Raw genomic sequence first — 22,902 nt, 5'->3', positions numbered from 1 at the left:
GCTTTCAAAAATACATAATTTCAATTTAAGTTACTGTCAATGCCCTATTACTTTAATGAGGTAAGCATAACTAGTTTTATTATGCATCAAAAATATTTTTTAACCCATAACAAGATTGATGAAATTCTACTGTACATAGAGAGAGTTGATATAATTAAGAGCTGTGTGTCCTCAGTTTTAAACAACAGGTCTGCACATTTTAAAATATATTTCTTCACCAGCAAAATGTTAACTACATTTGGAATTAACACTGTGTGGTTCATCTCTAAAGTTAGACTAAAATGACTAACATATATCAATGAATAAGGGAGAAATTACAGTTTAGCATTTAAACTCTTATTAATGCATTAACTTATCTATATATGCAGATCCTTATTACACTTGTTTTAATGTCAAAGATACATATAACCCAGTACCTTAAAATCTGTATCATGAAACAAATGATTGTGACTAATTTAAGAAAAGGACAAGAATTTTTCTAAATCATATCTTGTTCGCAATTAAGAAAACAACAAATTTGTGTTGGTTTCAAGTGAGCAACTAAATCAGGTACTACTCAGAAGTTTGTCTGCCAAGAAATACATAGAGCAGACACTTCTGTGGCAGCTTTAGAGCTAAGGCCATTGAACCTTCTGAACACCAGCCAACAAAGAATGTGCTGGAACCTGGCTCCTGTTGACTGTTGAGGCATTCCCTTCGAAGACATCCATTTGGAATAAATAAACTGCCAGCCTTCCAAGAGATGCAGAGCCAGGCTGCCGCAACCATGAATTTCTCCTTCTTAGAAAGTTCTGGTGGACCTAGATAACCGACCAGACAGACCACTAGTATTTCCTCTCCTGAGCTTTAATTCCCACACCTATGTTTTAAATTCACCAATGAACAGTGAGTGTGCAAAATCCTTTGTATCCCACCCAGATCCTAATAAAGGCAGAACTCAGGCCTTTGCTTAATTGCTCCCCATCTCCACCCACCCCCGCACCTCAATGCATGGCCCTAGGCAAGCCAGGGACACTCTATGAGTAAAAGGCCTTGTTTTTTCAAAGTTCCCTGATGACTGTTGCTGAGATATATCTTATGACCACAATAGGAACCAAAAAGGCAGGTCCAGCCACAATATTGGTTCTGAAAGAGGAAATGTCTGTGGGGGCTACCATAAGTACTAAGGGACCAGGTGAGTGCCTCCAGCATTCCTAGCCAATAGTATCATTATCAACACGCTGAGACGGACCCAAAACAAAATACTACCAGATGCTTAGAACTCTGACTATGACAGCATTTAGTTTTTAGTTATTAGGTCCTGACTGGCTCCAAGGTCCAGTAGGAGTTATCAGGGCAGGCCAGGTATAGGGCATGAGTACTCAGGACAGTGCCTGGTTACCAATCAGCCAAAAATTGTTTCAATATTTTATACACTGGTGAGGATATACAAGCTGACTAGTAGTCTTAATTTCAGTTCAACCTCATCTACCAAATATCCCTTAATGTATGTTCCTAAATGGCCTCTCATTTAAAACAAAACCTGTGGTTTAACTTGTATTAAAACATCCAAATCTTCCTATTCATGTAATCAATTATACATCACTATATGATGTATCATAACTCATTTTTATTCGGTTTTCTTACTAAACTGACCATGTTACAGCAATAAAATCCTAGAACTTGAAAAGTTAAAGGGAAGCAAAGTTGTGTGATAGTGATAACGAGACTTGATCTCAAAATGTTGGTTCTCTCACTCTACAAATGGGTGAAGGTCTAAAAGATAAACATAGTAGTACTTCAATTTCCTCTGCTGTGAATTTGGCATCATACTTTACAATATAGGTATCTTAAACAGATTAAGTTAAATAATGTATTAGCAAACTAAACTAAACTTACTCTAAAAGAAAGATGTGTATTTTTCTAAAGATCTCACAGCAATACCATTTTCTAGTGGTAATTTTATTTCCTGACAAATGATTAAGTGTTCCACTGTTTAATCTTTCTAAATAAGATTTTCCTCTATTCATTGTTTTTAGATCCAGTGCTTCACAAGCTTTCTGTGCACATGAATGACCTGGTACACACACACACAAACACACACACACACCTGGTACACACACACACACCCCGATTTTTTAGATCTGGAGTGGACCTGAAATTCCGGCTCTCAAACAACACACACACACACACACACACACACACACACACACACACACACACTGATTTCTTAGATCTGGAGTGGACCTGAAATTCCGGCTCTCAAACAACACACACACACACACACACACACATACACACTGATTTCTTAGATCTGGAGTGGACCTGAAATTCCGGCTCTCAAACAACCTCAGTTTCTGTCCTCAGACCAGCAACATCAGCATCAAATGGGAAACTGGTACACATGCCACTTGCAAGCCCCATTCAAGACTGAAATAACTCAGTAACTCTGGGGATGAGGTTCAGAAACTGTTTTAACAAATCCTCCAAGTGAGTCAAATGCAGGGTAACGTTTGACAACCTACAGCAAGGGTTCTCAATTTTGGCTTCCAATTAGAACCACATGGGGGTAAGAGAATTAATTCTTAGGTAAGGCTGATAATAAGTCCAGGGTTAAGGAGGAGAAAGGGGTCTGGGGCTCTCAAGGAGGAGAAAAGGACAAACTTTTATTTCCTACATTGCTTTGTCCTAGTCACATAAGACATTATTTTCTTTAAGCCCAGAGCTAATGATTACACAACAAAACTCATATTGCTCAAGGGTATGTTTTTCCTTAAACTCTGTACTAATTATTATATAACAACAATGTATCTTGCTAAAGGACATATTTCTCCTTATTAAAAGAAACTTCTGACTAATCTTGTTATCTTATGTTGTAGGAGTGGGTCTGGTCAGAGCTTTCTATTGTTAGTTCTAATCTTGTTAATCTAAGATTTATGTTGTGGGAGTGGGTCTGGTAAAAGTATATAATGTCTTGATTAGACTAGCAAGGAGGACACTCTTCTTCCTCAGAAGCTTTCTCTGCCCTTTTTCACTATAATAAAACTTCTGCCACATGAAAGCTCTGAGTAGTCGAGCCTGGTCCCTTGACCCAAAGCTAAATAATCTTCTTCGGAGATCACAAATCCAACACGGTTAACCACAAGCTACCAGGAAGCTTTTAAAACTTGCAATGCCTAGGCCACCTTCCAGAAAAATTATATTATAATCTCTGAGTTAGAAGGAGGCTCTTGATGAAAGTGAAAGAGGAGAGTGAAAAGGTTGGTTTGAAGCTCAATATTCAGAAAACAAAGATCATGGCATCTGGTCCCATCACTTCACGGGAAATAGATGGAAAAACAGTGGAAACAGTGTCAGACTTTGTTTTTTTGGGCTCCAAAATCACTGCAGATGCTGATTGCAACCAGGAAATTAAAAGACGCTTGCTCCTTGGAAGGAAAGTTATGACCAACCTTGATAGTATATTAAAAAGCAGAGACATTACTTTGCCAACCAAGGTCCGTCTAGTCAAGGCAATGGTTTTTCCCGTGGTCATGTATGGATGTGAGAGTTGGACTGTGAAGAAGGCTGATCGCCGAAGAATCGATGCTTTTGAACTGTGGTGTTGGAGAAGACTCTTGAGAGTCCCTTATACTGCAAGGAGATCCAACTAGTCCATTCTCAAGGAGATCTATCCTGGATGTTCATTGGAAGGACTGATGCTAAAGCTGAAACTGCAATACTTTGGCCACCTCATGCGACAAGTTGACTCACTGGAAAAGACTCTGATGCTGGGAAAGGTTGGGGGCGGGAGGAGAAGGGGACGACGGAGAATGAGATGGCTGGATGGCTTCACCGACTCTGTGGACATGAGTTTGAGTGTACTCCGGGAGTTGGTGATGGACAGGGAGGCCTGGTGTGCTGTGATTCATGGGGTCGCGGAGAGTCGGACACGACTGAGCGACTGAACTGAACTGAACTGAACTGAAAGGCCCAGCAGCAAAGAATCTGCCTGCAATGCAGAAGACACAGGTTCCATCCCAGGGTGGGGAAGATCCCTTGGAGAAGGAAATGACAACCCACGTCAGTATTCCTGCCTGGAGAATCCCATGTACAGAAGAGCCCGGCAGGCTACAGTCCATGGGGTCATGAAGAGTTGGACACAATTGAGAATGCACACATATGCAGTTTTTAAAACTCCTGAGGTGATTCTAGTGTTCAGACAAAAGGACCACTTTCTAGAAGAAAACAGCTGATATCTGAATAGCACATTCACATATCTTTTTGATAAATAAGCCATTCAGATTTCTTTTATTCATTTCAATGACTCATGTTAGCTCTCTTACAGAAGAGCCGAAATGTTTTCCTTTGCTCTAAAGTTATTCAATTTGGGTACTAAAAACTGATGGAAGATATAATCAGTTTTGAGTATGATGAATATGTTAAATATTCAGGAGATTAAAAAATGTATGGAAGACCGTTGGCCACCTGATGCAAAGAGAAGACTCACTGGGAAAGACCCAGGTGCTGGGAAAGATTAAGGACAGGGGAAGAAGGGGGCGACAGAGGACAAGATGGTTGGATGACAGCACTGACTCAATGGACGTAAGTTTGAGCAAACTCCAGGAGATAGTGAAGGACAGGGAAGCCTGGCGTGCTGCAGTCCATGGGGTCGCAGTCGGACACGACTGAACAACTGAACAATAACAATAACAACAACTGTTTGCCAATTTAGCAATGAGGCACTGCTAACTCAGGTTACCTTCCTGGTTATCGGAAACATGCAGTTGAAATTAATTATTGATTTTACAAAAGGAAACATCCTATATTTGTGGTTAATCATAAGAAAATATTAAATTGTTTTTGGAATTCTTAGTATTTCTATAAAATTAATCACCCAAAGCCATACCTTTCATTCTATGTTTAGTCTGAAGTATCAATTAGTGGACTTATAAAGCAAGAGCAAGTGGTTACACTTCATTTTCATAATTACAAATTCCTTCAGTGTATAATGTTTCCTTTTCCTCAATCTGGAGTGGAAACCACAGTGCAAAATAGGGGATTACACCATTCTGGCACTTCTTAATCCATTCGATCTCTGTGTGAATACCCAGATAAGATACATTTTTAAACATAGGAACAAATAATTCTGAAATACAATATAAATCATTCGGAGACTATCCAAAGACTCCCTCACCCTCATGAGAGCTGAACTCCTGTCTCTCTCCAACCCACCCTTGGCCCCCACCCACGCACCCATCTTCCCCTCTTGTTGTATGTCTGCTGAGGATTTATCTGTTACCCCAGGGTGAATCCAATCACTCTCTTAATAGAAGAAATGCAATCATTCTCAAGGGGCTTCCCTGATAGCTCAGCTGGTAAAGAATCCACCTGCAATGCAGGAGACCCCAGTTCAATTCCTGGGTCCAGAAGATCTGCTGGAGAAGGGAAAGGCTATGCACTCCAGTATTATTGGGTTTCCCTGGTCACTCAGACAGTAAATAATCTGCCCACAATTCAAGAGACCTGGGTTCGATCCCTGGGTTGGGAAGATCCCCTGGAGAAGGGAACGGCTACCTACTCCAGTATTCTGGCCTAGAAAATTCCATGGATTGTATAGTCTATGGGGTTGCAAAGAGTCAGACACAACTGAGCAACTTTCACTCACTCATACAATCACTCTCATATCTCTGAAGCAGCCACTGAGATTATTCTAGAAATCTAAACTACTGATTTTAAAACAAATGCCAAGTCTTAGTTACATACTACCAACAGGGACTGTTCTGAGTGCCTTATAAGTATTTTTTCATTAAATTTTCATATCACCATCTGGTCAAATATCATATCCTCAGAGATGCCTTACCTGTCTAATACATGAAAGTATCCTTTACTCTCTATCTCATTAAACTATTATGATTTCTTTAGTAAACTGTGATATTATCAATTTTTGTCTTCTCCATTACAATAGACGCTCCATGAATGCAGGAGCATTGTTCTGACCCCACCACCAGAAGAAAGACTTTTGTCACTTTGTAAATACTGAATGAATGAATGAAAAAAAAATCTACTTGAGAAGCAAGAAGCCTTTTCATGAACAAGGGGAATAAAATAAATACGTAGGAAGCCCAAGTTTTGGGCGGTAGGGAATGACTGACTGACCTCATCACTGTTCAAAAGTATGGCTACTGCATTCTTTCACTGGCTACTGTGCAATGGCTCCTCATTTCATTCAGGGTAAAAGTCCAAATCCTTACCATTCACTTCAAATGCCCTCCAGGATCCAGCACTGCTGTGTTACTTCTCTAGTCCTTTCTCCTAAACTCCTCACGCTTTGCTCATTCTACTCAGGTTGCCTCCTTGTAAGCACCCACCTCAAAGATCTTGCACCAGCCATTCCCTTGATCTGAAAGGATATTCCCAGGTATCTTTCTATCCCCACCCAGTCCTTCAAATCTCTTAGATACTATCCTCTTAGGGGAAGTTCTCCTTATCATCTTAAAATCACTGCAGATGCTGATTGCAGCCAGGAAATTAAAAGACACTTACTCCTTGGAAGGAAAGTTATGACCAACCTAGATAGCATATTAAAAAGCAGAGACATTACTTTGCCAACAAAGGCCCGTCTAGTCAAGGCTATGGTTTTTCCAGTGGTCATGTATGGATGTGAGAGTTGGACTATAAAGAAAGCTGAGCACTAAAGAATTGATGCTTTTGAACTGTGGTGTTGCAGAAGACTCTCGAGACTCCCTTGGACTGGAGGGAGATCCAACCAGTCCATTCTAAAGGAGATCAATCCTGGGTGTTCATTGGAAGGACTGATGCTAAAGCTGAAACTCCAATACTTTGGCCACCTCATGTGACGAGTTGACTCACTGGAAAAGACTCTGATGCTGGGAGGGATTGGGGGCGGGAGGAGAAGGGGACGACAGAGAATGAGATGGCTGGATGGCATCACCGACTCGATGGACATGAGTTTGAGTGAACTCCGGGAGTTGGTGATGGACAGGCAGGCCTGGCGTGCTGTGGTTCATGGGGTCGCAAAGAGTCGGACACAACTGAGCGACTGAACTGAACTGAATCTTACAACACAACAAACACCCCCCATTCAAGGCGGATTATTTCTCAGAATGCTTTCCACAACTCTTACCTACGTAAGGAAATTTCTGTTATTCAATTCAGGGGATATGAGCTGATTAATCTCCTAATTCTAGAGAGTATATCTTATTTAAGACTTTTAGCTCAAAATGTACTTAACATAATTATAAACTAAATTCCTCAGTACATAAAGGCAATACAGAAACTAAATTGTTAAGTTGAGGAACAAAAACCAGAAAACATAATCTAAATACTCAAGAAGCCATTTTGCTTACATAATTAATAGAATTATATATATTTCTTCACTCTCTCTCACAAACATATGCACATATACCCCTACATTGTTACTTCATATGTCAAAACTAAAAATAAGGGAAGTCAGGAAGTAAAACACATTGATGAGCACATGAGAAAGATATTAACCTAAAATAGACATTAATTAAAAAAGCAGCAAGGAAAGGAATTGTATTTTATTACTGGGTTCCTTGACTCCCTCAAAAACCATTCTTTATAACATATAAGTAACCAAAGTAACTAAAGACGGACATAAAAATCCAACATAAAACTATGAAATTCTAAGTAGCACATATATTTGTTCAATAATAAGCACATGCTTTTTTTGTAGGAAAAGAAAACATTTCAATTTTTATAAGGAATGTGTGTTTCATTTTGAAATTTTATTGATGTGAAATGTACAGTTTCAAAAGAACATACTTTAGCTGTTGTTTTGATACTGGGTTTCAATTTCACATGCTGATTTGAAGTCTTTTGCAACACTATTAATTTAAAGTATCTAAAATAGTTATATGAAATCTTATCAGTACCCATATATAATAAATTTATTTTTATGTAAATATCTTGTGTAGAGTTGTTTACTGATGGTAGTTGTAAAACAGGCCTCTTTAGTGAAACTATAAACTTTCACTTTACCCATGCTATAACTATCAAGACAATTTACGGACTTTTGCCTCATCAACAAATTAACACATCAATAGAAATAAATGAATGATATCCTAAATTTCATTGAGCAGACTTGAATTACTATCATTACTAATTATCAAACATGAAATATTCATTAACATGTTCTATTCAATGGATATTTATCAATTCCCTAATTCTAGAGCGTACAGACTTTTTAAGACTTGTAACTCAAAATGCACTTTTAATTATAAACTAAATTTCTTGGTACTTAAGGGAAAAATAGAAACTAAAATGCTATTTACTTAAAAACAACATAATTATATATAGGTACTTGTAAGACAGGTGTGTGCATGTTCCTGCGTTTGTGTGTGTGCGTGTGTTTATGAGAGAGCGAGAGAAAGATGCAAAGGAATAGAATAAGCGGAAAATGCAAACTTTCAATTTCTTATTCTTTGTAAAGTTTATATACGACATACAACAGTGCTACTTTCAAAAAAAATACCTACCATAAAAAGTTCTATACGATTCTATACAGTCTGCTGCTGCTGCTAAGTCATTTCAGTCATGTCCGACTCTGTGTGACCCCATAGATGAAAGCCCACCAGGCTCCCCTGTCCCTGGGATTCTCCAGGAAAGAACACTGGAGTGGGTTGCCATTTCCTTCTCCAATGTGTGAAAGTGAAAAGTGAAAGTGAAGTCGCTTAGTCGTGTCTGACGCTTATCGACCCCACGGACTGCAGCCTACCAGGCTCCTCCATCCATGGGATTTTCTAGGCAAGAGTACTGGAGTGGCTTGCCATTGCCTTCTCTGGTATACAGTCCAAGTGGTGTTAAAACAAAGTGACTGAGTACATGATCATTGGTAACAGAAATCTGCTTCAAAGTCCTGGCTCTTCTGCCTCACATATGAGTGAGCTTTAGCAAGTTATATCACACTATGGGCCTTATATTGCTTTTGTAAAAAAGAGATGAAGATCTAAAAACATCCACATCTCAGGGCTGTTGTGTGGATTCCATGACATCTAGCCTATAAGCTGGGATCTGATCTGTGTTAATTGATAGCTGCTGAAAGATGGGCTCAATAAGGGACAGAAATGGAAGGGACCTAACAGAAGCAAAAGATATTAAGAAGAGATGGCAAGAATACAGAGAAGAACTGTACAAAAAAGATCTTCACGACCCAGATAATCACGATGGTGTGGTTACTCACCTAGAGCCAGACATCCTGAAATGTGAAGTCAAGTGGGCCTTAGGAAGCTTCACTACGAACAAAGCTAGTAAAGGTGGTGGAATTCCAGTTGAGCTATTTCAAATCCTAAAAGATGATGCTGTGAAAGTGCTGCACTCAATAAGGCAGCAAATTTGGAAAACTCAGCAGTGGCCACAGGACTGGAAAAGGTCAGTCTTCATTCCAATCCCAAAGAAAGGCAATGCAAAGAATGCTCAAACTACCACATAATTGCACTCATCTCACAGGCTAGTAAAATAATGCTAACAATTCTCCAAGCCAGGCTTCAGCAATACGTGAACCATGAACCTCCAGATGTGCAAGCTGGTTTTAGAAAAGGCAGAGGAACCAGAGATCAAATTGCCAAAATCTGCTGGATCATTGAAAAAGCAAGAGAGTTCCAGAAAAACATCTCTTTCTGCTTCATTGACTATGTCAAAGCCTTTGACAGTGTGGATCACAAGAAACTGTGGGAAATTCTTCAAGAGATGGGAATACCAGACCACCTGACCTGCCTCTTGAGAAATCTGTATGCAGGTCAGGAAGCAACATTAGAACTGGACATAGAACAACAGACTGGTTCCAAATAGGAAAAGAAGTATGTCAAGGCTATATATTGTCACCCTCCTTATTTAACTTATATGCAGAATACATCATGAGAAATGCTGGGCTAGAGAAAGCACAAACTGGAATCAAGATTGCTGGGAGAAATATCAATAACCTCAGATATGCAGATGACAGCACCCTTATGTCAGAAAGTGAAGAAGAACTAAAGAGCCTCCTGATGAAAGTGAAAGAGGAGAGTGAAAAAGTTGGCTTAAAACTCAACATTCAGAAAACTAAGATCATGGCATCCAGTTCCATCACTTCATGGCAAATAGATGGGGAAACAGTGGAAACAGTGGCTGACTATTTTTGGGGGCTCCAAAATCACTACAGATGGTGACTGCAGCTATGAAATTAAAAGACGCTTACTCCTTGGAAGGAAAATAATGACCAACCTAGACAGCATATTAAAAAGCAGAGACATTACTTTTCAACAAAGGTCCATCTAGTCAAAGCTATGGTTTTTCCAGTGGTCACGTATGGATGTGAGAGTTGGACTATAAAGAAAGCTCAGCGCCAAAGAATTGGTGCTTTTGAACTGTGGTGTTAGAGAAGACTCTTTAGAGTCCCTTGGACTGCAAGGAGATCCAACCAGTCCATCCTAAAGGAAATCACTCCTGGATGTTCACTGGAAGGACTGATATTGAAGCTGAAACTCCAATACTTTGGCCACCTCATGTGAAGAGTTGACTCATTGGAAAAGACCCTGATGCTGGGAAAGACTGAAGGTAGGAGGAGAAGTGGATGACAGAGGACAAGATGGTTGGATGGCATCACCAATTTGTTGGATATGAGTTTGGATAAACTCCGGGAGTTGGTGATGGACAGGGAGGCCTGGCGTGCTGGAGTCCATGGGATCGCAAAGAGTTGGACACGACTGAGCGACTGAACTGAACTGAAATGAATGATGAAAAGCAATAAAAGAACCAGAAGAATCAAATTTATTCCAAACGGTCTGAGGTGAAAGGGAGGCTCTTGAGGAAGTTCTTACTGGAAGACCATCATACTGAATAGAATCAAAAATACATAGTGAGAGAAAGGCAAAGACAGCTTTAGAGAAGAGAATGAAGAGCTGATCATATGCACTATGGGAAACCAGATAAGGAGTTATCAAGGCATTAGTAAAAGGATTTGCCAGTATTAAGGTTTCAGGGAATGTTTCTTTGTATATGGAAAACGCTTTTATAGCCCATTTATGATTTTCGAAGTTTCTAAATTAGTTTCAAAAGCTCTACCTTATCTCAAACCTGCTGAAGGTTGAAATGGAGTTTAAGGTAAGGTAGAAGGGTGGGGAAATCTAGTGGAGAGTAAATGAGTCTCAAGGCTGAAAGGAAACACAACAACAAAAGACAAGAAAATCATCATCTTCAAATATATGACTCTCCTCTTTCTAGAGGCTGTTTTCAGGTCTCCTAACATCTTGTTTAGCCACTCCAGTACTCTTGCCTAGAAAATCCCATGGATGGAGGAGCCTGGTAGGCTGCAGTCCATGGGGTCACTAAGAGTCAGGCACGACTGAGTGACTTCACTTTTCACTTTCACACATTGGAGAAGGAAATGGCAACCCACTCCAGTGTTCTTGCCTGGAGAATCCCAGGGATGGGTGAGCCTAGTGGGCTGCCATCTATGGGGTCGCACAGAGTCAGACATGACTGAAGCGACTTAGCAGCAGCAGCAACATCTTGTTTGCTGACTAGATATCAACACACTGTAAGAGCGAAAACCTATTCATACCTCTCTTAGAGGCAATTGTACCACCATCCAAGAAGCCATCTAGTTCACACAGCATTTACTGAAACTCTTTCCTTCCTCACCCTGTGAATGTGGTCTGACCCTCATTACCTTTAAGGCATTCATGGAGAAATTATTCATGATTTTTATTAGTGGGTTCAAAGATACACCTTACTTAATGTTTTTGGCAAAGTGCAAATTTGTGGACTAGAGCAAAGTAAAGTTAAACTTCTATGAACAAGATCAGTAACGTACAAAAAGACAGAAGTATCCCAGGATGGAGGCATAGAGTTCAGTTCTTGATAGAAGTTTAAAGCAATGCCATTAAAAGAAGCTGTTGTTGTTGCTGTTTTTTAAATGTCAACAAAAGATGGACTGCTAGCATTAAAAGAGAAAAATAGTCTGAGAGGTATAATTTAGGTAATTTTATCCATCAACATATGTGAGAAAGGGACATGGAAGCTGGAGCTCAGAACACCATGAGCTGGGTCCTGGATCTGGCCACGCTTTTCCTTGGATGCAACATTTCAGTACATCTGTATCTCAACCTTATAATTCTTAATGCATGAATCAATCCTTTGACTATGAATATAGTATATAATGACGTCACTAAAAGTTAATAAATTATCACATGGAGTACATACTCATTTTTATTATACAATTCACTCTACACCATGAACTTTTTTTTCTTTTTAACACACTTCATTGCTCTATACATTCACCGCTTGCCATTTGGCAAGTCAAATCATCTCAAGGTATAATGTAAAAGTAAAATTTCTGGTCCTACATCTTAAGAAATCTAGAAACATGGCTTAACCAAGGTGTATTTTAATTTCCTTGAACCTGTCAAAGGAACATGTAACCAAATCATATTGTCTGGAAACTTGTTATGCTGATGTTTCTCATTTTCATTAAATACTAACCTAGCATTTCCTTTGTGCCAGTTCTTGTACAATAACACAATAATAATTAACTCAATGAGTTTCTCATTATTAGAGAACAGACAGGTTCTGCTATGACCCCCATTTTACAGATGAGAGAATCAAGAGGCTCAGAAGATTACCTAACTTCACCAATGTTAACAGAGCCAGGACTCAAATCCAGGCAGCCTAGCCCCAGAGTATATGCTGGCAGCCACTATCATGCTGTTTCTCATGAAAGCAACATTGCATTTGAAACTTTTAAAAAAAAATGTTATGTCCAAAGTCATTATTTTAGATGTCTTTCTTTTTAACATTTTATAATAGTGTAGAATATAAATCTATTATTCTTCACTGTCAGATACAAAGGAATCTACATTTAAATGTCTTACCAGTTATCTCTGCTATCGCAGAAAAAAACATTGGTGAAAAATGACACAGGTTTAGATGACTTGAAGCTGAGATGGCAGGTGAGCGCAGCATTAATTCCAATGGAAGAGCCCACAATGACCTGGCCTTTTGGAAAATTCACAGAAAGAGGTTGAATCACATTACCATCAAGAAGCTTTGCTGGGGATAAGTGGACACTTAAAGTTGAATCCCTGTTTAAAATTTTAAAAAAATTAAATTAAAATTAAATTAAAAAAATTAGCTCACAGTATGTGCAAGTAATTGGGTTTAACAGCTTTCCTCTGTTTTTTGAAGCATTAGAAAAATTAAAACAAATATTCACAATAACATGCCCAACTCCTAAATATATTTTTATATCATCTCTTATTTTCTGGTCACAATATAAGTACAATTGATAATATGATAATCTGCATGAGATGATGAAAAATTCCTTTTGTCCTCTCAGGATTAAAAAACAGGGTTTAAATGCCTGATCAAGTACAATGTGTTTTTAGTCACAGCCATGATAAAAACAGTATTGTCTTATATATGTCCTAACAAAAATTTACTAAAAATCATCTCTTTAAAAGCTAAAGCTTTACTGGATGTAGACTAAGTATTATTAACAAATACATACACACATACTTATTTATAATCTGCATACAGTTAAGCACTGTACATATATGACATGAATATTTTTCAATCATTACTATTAAAATATTCCATTAATACTTAATGTTCACATATTTCATTATATACTATATACTATACATTATATACTATATGTACTATATACTATACTAAGACTATATACTATTCCTAATTATACTAATACTAATATGGACTATACTATATATACTAATATACTGTATAGTATACTATATACTATATTTCATTATATACTATAACTCAGCCAGTTTAAAAGTGTTTGTGATTCTTAATAGCATAGTATATAGTATCCACTTCTTTTTTTAAGGTTTATCTATTTATTTATTTTTAGCTATGCTTGGTCTTGGTTGCTGTGTGGGCTTTCTCAAGGTGTGAAGAGTGGGAGCCACTCTCTAGTTGAGGTGTGTGAGCTTCGCATTGTGGTTTCTCTTGTTGCAGAGCATGGGTGCACAGGCTTCAGCAGCTGCAGCCCATGGATTCCAGTGCACTGGCGCAGTAGTTGGTGGCACATGGGCTCAACTGCTCTGCGGCATGTGGGATCTTCTGGCACCAGGGATCAAACCAGTGTCCTATATATTGCAAGGTGAACTCTTAACCAATGGACCACCAGGGAAGCCCTATTCAGTTCAGTTCAGTTCAGTCGCTCAGTCGTGTCCGACTCTTTGTGACCCAATGAATCACAGCACGCCAGGCCTCCCTGTTCATCACCAACTCCCAGAGTTCACTCAAACTCATGTCCATCGAGTCGGTGATGCCATCCAGACATCTCATTCTCTGTCGTCCCCTTCTCCTCCCACCCCCAATCCCTCCCAGCATCAGAGTATTTTCCAGTGAGTCAACTCATCGCATGAGGTGGCCAAAGTATTGGAGTTTCAGCTTTAGCATCAGTCCTTCCAAAGAACACCCAGGATTGATCTCCCCCAGAATGGACTGGTTGGATCTCCTTGCAGTCCAAGGGACTCTCAAGAGTCTTCTTTGGATAAGTCATTAACACTATTAGTTTTATTGCATATATAATAAGAAAAGGTTACATCATCTCTACAGTCCCTTTTACATGTTCATTTCATTATATCATGTTAAGACTGATTTTAACTTGAAGTAGTTTTAAAATTGATACCATTATATATTAATTCAAAAGCTGAAAGAGTAAAGATTAATTCATATATGAGACAATGTTTGCTGACAAAAAAAGTAATTTCTAGCACAATATAATTCAGTCATTTCTATTTCCTATTCAAGCAAGAGTTTAATATCTACTTAAAGATCGGATCTTGAAAAAATTGTGAATCCCAGAGTTGCCAAGTTAATGTTGAAAAACTATACTCTCTCACAAAATCGCATTTAGAGCAATTCCCTGAGGCACAAGTAAGCACTCATCATATCTCGTAAGCCAAATGTTAGAAGCTAATGACCATTCTATGCTTTTCAGCTTTGATGATTTTCATTGATTTCTGTCACACTCGGAACTTGTTTTCTCTGGATTTCAGAATGATTAACTGCAAAGTAAAGTATTGAACTAGAGAAGCTCTGAGATGGGTCTAAGATTTGGTAGTTTACAAAAATAATGGTACACAAATCCCCACAATTTATATATTTTTAACATGTCAACTGACTGCTCTTTACATCTATTTCTTTATATCTATAGACAGGCATATATTTTTAAATATAAATTTGTTCCATTGTCCTTTTTTGTCATTTTATATACAGGATATCAATATATGCAACCTTCTTGACTTCCTTTTAATTAATCTCAGTATTTTGTTTTCTAAGATTCCTAATACAGTTGTCTTATTAAAATTCCTCTACATCACAGATATAGAATATTCATTCATGTGCATATATATCACAAATTAATTATGCCCTCACATGTCACTGGACATTTGTGTAGTTCTCAGATTTCACTATTCTGAATAATGCAACTATGAATAATTTCAAACATACCTTGTAGTACAAATGTGCAAGAGTTTTTCTTTTAAGTATAGTTGACTTACAATGTTATATTATTTTCAGATACACAGCATACTGATTCAATACTTACGTTATTATAAAATATTAGTTATATTCCCTGTGTTGTGAAATATATCTTCGTAGCTTATTTATTTTATACATAGTGGTTTGTACCTTTTAATCCGCTTCCCTTATCTTGACCCATCCCGATCACTACTTTTTCCTCTGTATCTATAAATCTGTTTCTCTTTTGTTATATTCATTTGTTTTATTTTTTAGATTCTACACATAAGTGAAAACATACAGTATCTGTCTTTGTCTAACTTACTTCACTAACCATAATACCTTCCAGGCCCATCCACGTTTGCTGTGAATGGTAAAATTTAATTCTTTTTTATAGCCAAATAATATTCCATTGAATATGTAGAATATATACATATCTTCTTTATTCAGGTTGCTCCCATACCTTGGCTATTATAAATAATGTTGCTATGAATACTGGGGTGCATGTATCTTTTTGAATTAGCATTTTTGTTTTCTTTAGATATATACCCAGATGTGGAATTACTGGATCATATGATAGCTCTAGTTTTAATTTTTTGAGGACCCATCATGCTGTGTGCCATTGTGGCTGCAGCAATGTCCACTCCCATCAACAGTGAAGTAGAGTTCCCTTCTCTCCAAATCCTTGGCAAAATTTATTATTCATTGCCTTTTTGACAACAGCCATTCTGGTAAGTATGAGGTAATACCTCATTGTGGTTTTGATTTGCATTTTCCTGATGCATTTTTCTTGTATATGCTATGAAGTGGAAATGTTGGGCTGTGGAATATGCAGATATTACACCTTACATAGTATTATGTACTGTGTTCCTACTCACTGATACTCTAACTGGTAGCCTGACTTCCTAACGATTGCCTACCTAGGACAAGCAAAATGATATCTTGCTGTAGTCACTAATTCTTACTTTCAAGTTTACAAAGAGGTCAATTACTGTATATTTTTTCATGAGTTTTCTATTTTATCTGTGAAATATCTATTGAAACTTTTTGTCAACATTTCTGTTATTTGATATTTTTCTGATTAATTCTTATCAGTTATTTATTTTACTGTTAGCATAATTTTAAGTCATGTTTGAGAAATCTTTATCTACCCACAGACATTAAAATTGTTTTCTTTTTTTACATTTTGCCTTTTAATCGATGTGTAATGAATTTTCATGTATTAAGTAGACAGGAATCCAGTTTGAACTATTTCATACAGTTAATTATCTCAGCACCATTTATTGAATAGTAACCTTTTCTCTCCAAAGATCTATACTGCCTATGTCATATATTCAGTATCTGTCCATGTGTGGGCCGTTTTCAAGTCTACTGGATTCCTTTGCTCATTTAATCTATCACTGCATCACTGTCACATTGATTCACTCTTGGTATTTGGGCAGGCAAGCCTTTCTCACCTTCCTCTTCTTCTTCTTCAGGGGTGGTGTGGCTATTCTTGACCCTTGATTTTTCCATATAAGATTTAGAATTTTACTTGTCAATCTTGATGAAAATTTTTATTTGAATTTTAATTGCAGTTGCATGAAAAATCTAAGTTGATTTGTGGAGAATTGTGCTTTTTACAATCCTGAATATCACAATTCATGACTATGGTGTAAATCTTCATTTATTTATGAGTTCTTTGATTTAAGGTTTATAATTTTCTCCATATAGTCACATACAATTCTTCCTATTACCTTCAATTGTTAATGTTTTTAAGGATAGTAGTTTTACAGTTGCATGCTCTAAATGTTGTGTGCTGAAATACTATTGAACTTTAAATATTGAACTTACATTTGTTTATCTTGATAAATGATCTTCATAGCTTTAAATATCTGCGTATACATTCTTTTCATTTCCTATATGTAAAATCTCCTAATCAACAGATAATGTTGGTTCTGAAGCTTATTTTCCTATCCTCACATATTTTCTCTTAACTTCCGGCATGGACTAGGTTCTCCAGTAAAACATGTTAGAGAGACAATGATAATAGGCATCCTTGCCTTTTCTATTTTATTTAAAGGCAATTTATTTATATTCCAGTATCCATAATAATGTCTCCTCTAGGTTTATGACAGAAAACTTTGCCAGCTTAAATAATTTCTCTTTTATTACTGTTTAAGAGTTTTATGATAAATTATTTTTTAATTTTGTCAAATGCATTTTTTTTCTGCATCTATGGAAATGATCGTAATCACTATTTTAATGTAATATAAATCAATATTTTAACTTGGTGGTTCTCAACTAGGAATGGTTTTGCTCCCAAGGAGAAATGCAGCAATGTGTGGAGACATTTTACTATTATTTTTTTCTTTCACAACTGCAGGGTTGGTGGGGGGAGGCTGCTTAATACCCTATAAAATATAGGACAGACTTTAATAAAAAAAAAAAGGAATTATTATCCTCAAAATATCAACAGTTCTGAAGCTGAGAAACCCCACTTTATTTTAATCTTTTTTGTCCTTACATTTGATAAATACTTTTTAAAATAGGAAGTTGGAATTTTTTCTTATTCACTCTAAGAGCCTCTGTCTTTTAACTGGTCAATTCACTTACATTCCATTGCATTACTCAACTATTTCGAGTTTTTGCCATCATTTTTGTTTCAGTTTCCCCTTCATTTAAAAAGTGTGCTTCTCTTGTAAAGTTAACTGAAGTTTTGTTTGTTTCTATGTTTAATGGATGCCCTTAAAATTTAACTTTATATGCTTTATTTTAAAATTTCTAAAAGTTATATTTGGTTCATTTTCCAATCTATATTATACAATCCCATGTTAGTTACTAATTTTTATAATGCCATCTTTTATTTTTTTAACAAATTATTTATACTTTATATCTGATAAATCCAATATCTGAATTACTTAGGAGTCTAAATCTTAAGACTGTTTGTGCTGACTCTAAGTTACAGTGTCTTCCCTCCTGGTGAGTTTTGTAATGCTTGACACTGCTCCTGTCTGGTTGTTAGCAATTTGTGAAAACTGAAATATAGGCCAAAATTGAGGATGGCTTCATTTCGAGTAGAAATTCCTGTTTACTTTGTGAATAGGAGTATCAATATCATTTGGAAAGTTATTAGAAATACAAATTACTATATCCCATTCCAGGCTTACTGAATCATAAATTCTAGACATAGGATCTAATAACCTCTGCTTTTGAAAAATCCATCAGAAAATTCTGAGATATATTTATATATATCTCAAAGTTTAAGAACCACTGATCTAGAGAAGATTTGCTTGCTCTTACTGAAAGATAGAAGGACTTACTGACATGGAATCATTTTAGCCTCTTCCAGTGTCCCTGGATTAATCCAGGAATCTGAGATTAAGTTTTCCTATCTTGAAATTGTCTTAAAATTTAAAAACAAGCCTACATTTGGTATGTTAATCCAGTTCACCACTCCTACTCTGATTTCAGCTTATAAGTATGTATTGTTTTGGTTTGCTCTCAGTCCTTTAAAACCTCCCACACTTCTCAGTACTCCAACAGTTTTACACACACACACACACACACACACACACAAGCTCTATCTGTTTTGTAATGTGAGGACTCATAATGTATCTAGTCCAACAGAGTACTGGGGCTTGAGCTGCTTATCAATTAAAAAAAATGCAAACATGACATTTCTCTATAGCATGTGCACTATGATAGGGAGAATTCTGTGATGGCCACCAAGAGTTCTGTTCCTTGGTGTACAAACTGCATAATTCCCCTTCCTTGGGTGGCAGAACCTATAAATATGATGAGACACTACTTTGATGATTAAGTTATGCTATATGGTAATAGTAAAAGGACCTTCCATATGTAATGATGATCCCTAGCTAATGGAATTTGAATAAGCAAAAGGGAGACAATTCTTGGTGAATCAAATTTAATCAGGTGAGAGAGAAAAGTCAAAGAGATGGTGTACTTCTGGCTTTCAATGAGTTAAATACCACGTTGTAAGAAGGGAACCACATGTCTAGGACTTGAGGGTGGCCCATAAGAGCTGAGAGTTGCCCAAGCAAACAGCCAGCAAAAAAAATGACGTCTGAGTCCTACAATTACAAGGATTAATTCTGCCAACTTGGAGGAGGTCTGAGTCACAGATGATGTGCTGCTATAGTCCACACCCTGATTTCTGCCTACTGAGATCTTAAGCAGTGAACACTAAACTAACCTGGATTACTGACCACCAATGAAACTTGAGAACAAATTCATGTTTTAAAAGGCACTAGATCTGTGGTAATTGGTCATGGAGTAAAAGAAAAGTAATACACTGAAGTTTTAAGCTTGCTTCTTAAATCACAAAATTAGACATATCAAAATTTTTATAAGACAATTAAAAAACTGATAACTAAATGAGCTCTTGGGGGTATTTTTAATTTAAATGTACAGTTAAATATTTTAAAAGTTCACTCTATCTATGGAAACAGTCAGACATTGCTCATGACTCGTGTAACACAGACAGAAACAAAAAACTACTTGAAGAAGATGTGGTAAATTCACATTAGGTGTTTACCTGAAATAGTTCTGAGGTAAAATGGTGACATCCATCACAGCTGGTATATCCAAAGGAACAGGAGTAAAAAATATGAAAGGAGGCTCAAATAATAACTTGGGTGATTTTATCTCTCCAACCAGATGTAACATTCGATAGCAAACTGGATTATCATTTAAAAGAATAGGGATATCAGCTGTGTATTCTCCAGGCTGTTCTATTGAAAGAAAAACATTTTTAAAGTATTTTAGATTAGTGCACACACAGCAAAAATTTTATATAATTTAAACCTTACTAAATATTAAGATGTACTATGAAGTTACGGTTTAGTGGAGCAGAATAGATTACCTGGAAACTGAATTTATCCTGCTAAGGAACTTAAGACATGTAAGGAGGTGTCACGGAAATAAAACTCTTTTAAAGAGCATTCTGTGTAGAAATCAAGCATGTTCCCATAAAACAGATTTTCATTATTATGGGAAAATACATATACCTTGGGGACACAGTACAACAGGACTTCTATTTTTTAATTGCTTTCTGTGCCTTAACAGGAGTTACCCATCTCCTCAGTATAGGCAGTATGAAGATGAGGTCAGATAACTGCCATAACGATCTTAGGGGACTACTGAGAAAAGGATATACTGAGAGGAAACGAACATGCTTTCTCTCAGACTTTTAGGTTTATGAAAGGCTGTTAGGGTTGACTGGCTAATCTCACCTGGTAGGAAAAGATAGGAAATTATCACGTGGCAACTCACAGGAGGAAAGGTAGTTTGTGCTGGAGAAAAGGGCTCAGCACAGAGGCAGCAGGCTGGTCTCAGACAACAGGTACCATCACTGCAAGGTGCCAATGTCTTTTAAGACTCAAATCTCCAAACATAAATCTCATTGGCAGAAAAATATGATCTTGTGAGTATGAACTCAATGTTATATTTTGGAATTCAAAAACTCACTGAATTCTGAATTTTGAATGGGCTACTTTGAGATTATTTCTGGTTTTCAGAAAATTTAAAGGTTTCTGGGGTAATGGAGAATGAGGCTCCTTATATAATCTAAGACCACTGTGGCTTCAATAATGCATGTTTTTAAGCCCAGGTATGCCGTCTCTCTCATCTGAGAGGTAATTTGTTTAAAAGTATTATAGGCATGCTCAATTTTTTAAGAGTTAGGATTGTATCTTATGGAGGGAACCAACAGGTTTGACTGCATGGGCTCAGTCCTACACTGAAAAAAAAGTCAAACGGAAATTTTTCTTATTTCCATCTAAATGATCCAGACCACTTCATCTGGATATAAATGTTCATTAGGGACATAAAGGAAAAGCTCTGAGTAGAAATACATATGGTAGCTTTGGCTGGATTAGTTTTTATGCTATTTCTTTTAGTACCAGACACATTAGAAACTAAGAAGAAATTCACAGAAATATACAATGAGATCTAATAAGTTTTACAAAGTAAACTTTAGATTTCAGGGAATATTTGATGTTTTCTATCATATTTTCAGAGTTCTAAACAGAGGGAATAAAAAATTAAAAGATTTTTAAAGTCTACTAATCACATTATCTGATGTCTTCTCTCTCACCTGTAAATCTACACTGAATATACAAGGCCAGGATAAAAGGTATGCTGGATGTAGATTTACTGCAACACTGTCTTACAGAATATTACTGAGAGTGAACACACAGCTTAATGAATTCTCAAGACCTTAAAAGTGGTGACAGGTTCTTATACTGCCTTTTCCACTGTTAGCATAGCTAATAATGGTTATTAGACTGCCAGTAGTGTAAAACATGGTAGTGTCTGAGAGATCCTGATTCAAGTGATTTACTGAGGGGGTGCTTTCAGGAGGAACCTGTGGGTAAAGGAGGGAAGCAGAATAGGGAAGGACAAGAAGCTATGAGAAGGTGTAGTTTTAGAATACAGACTCAACCTGATCTCATGGGGTCAGATCGGGTGCGGGGGGGTGGAGGTGGAGTGGATTGGGTTAGCTGATAAGACTAGTGTTGGTTAGACTTAATTTCCTAGGTATCTGTGCATGAGGCATCTTCCTCTTCAGTTCAGTCACTCAGTCGTGTCCGACTCTTTGCGACCCCATGAACCGCAGTACGCCAGGCCTCCCTGTCCATCACCAACTCCCAGAGTTCACCCAAACCCATGTCCATTGGGTCAGTGATGACATCCAGCCATCTCATCCTCTGTCGTCCCCGTCTCCCCCTGCCCTCAATCTTTCCCAGCATCAGAGTCTTTTCAAATGAGTCAGCTCTCCGCATCAAGTGGCCAAAGTATTGGAGTTTCAGCTTTAGCATCATTCCTTCCAATGAACACCCAGGATTGATCTCCTTTAGGATGGACTGGTTGGATCTCCTTGAAGTCCAAGGGACTCTCAAGAGTCTTCTCCAACACCACAGTTCAAAAGCATCAATTCTTTGGCGATCAGCTTTCTTCACAGTCCAACTCTCACATCCATACATGACTACTGGAAAAACCATAGCCTTGACTAGACGGACCTTTGTTGGCAAAGTAATGTCTCTGCTTTTTAATATGCTATCTAAGTTGGTCATAACTTTCCTTCCAAGGAGCAAGCGTCTATTAATTTCATGGCTGTAATCACCATCCACAGTGATTTTGGAGCCAAGAAAAATAAAGTCTGTCACTGTTTCCACTGTTTCCCCATCGATTTGCCATGAAGTGATGGGACTGGATGCCATGATCTTAGTTTTCTGAATGTTGAGCTTTAAGTGGGGATGCTATATTGGAGCAAAGTTTTTGCATACTATTGACAAAAACTTGTTATTAATCTCAATTACATCTTAAAAACTAAGATGTTAGTTGTATTTTTCAGGAAAATCACCATGAAAATAACTCAAAATTTGTGAAATAAATAAGAGAATTTAAATGTTAAACTAAAAGACATACAGT

General features: G+C 37.3%; 1 protein-coding gene across 1 annotated transcript in view; it reads right to left on the bottom strand.

Moving 5' to 3' along the window:
- CFAP47 (cilia and flagella associated protein 47) overlaps positions 1-22,902 on the bottom strand; it is a 509,689-nt gene that overhangs the window by 359,784 nt on the left and 127,003 nt on the right. Inside the window, exons 25-26 of the mRNA XM_088833637.1 lie at positions 20,006-20,201; positions 12,852-13,061 (exon numbers count right to left, since the gene is read on the bottom strand). Coding sequence (XP_088689763.1) covers positions 12,852-13,061; positions 20,006-20,201 — 406 coding nt within the window. The remainder of the gene's footprint in view (positions 1-12,851; positions 13,062-20,005; positions 20,202-22,902) is intronic.

This window comes from Moschus berezovskii, chromosome X (genome assembly GCF_049115385.1).
Source record: "Moschus berezovskii isolate FMDL1 chromosome X, NW_MosBer_1.0, whole genome shotgun sequence".
In the NCBI taxonomy this organism is placed as follows: Eukaryota; Metazoa; Chordata; class Mammalia; order Artiodactyla; family Moschidae; genus Moschus; species Moschus berezovskii.
The sequence above is the reverse complement of the archived record's forward strand: the minus strand, read 5'-3'. Positions and strand labels throughout refer to the sequence as shown.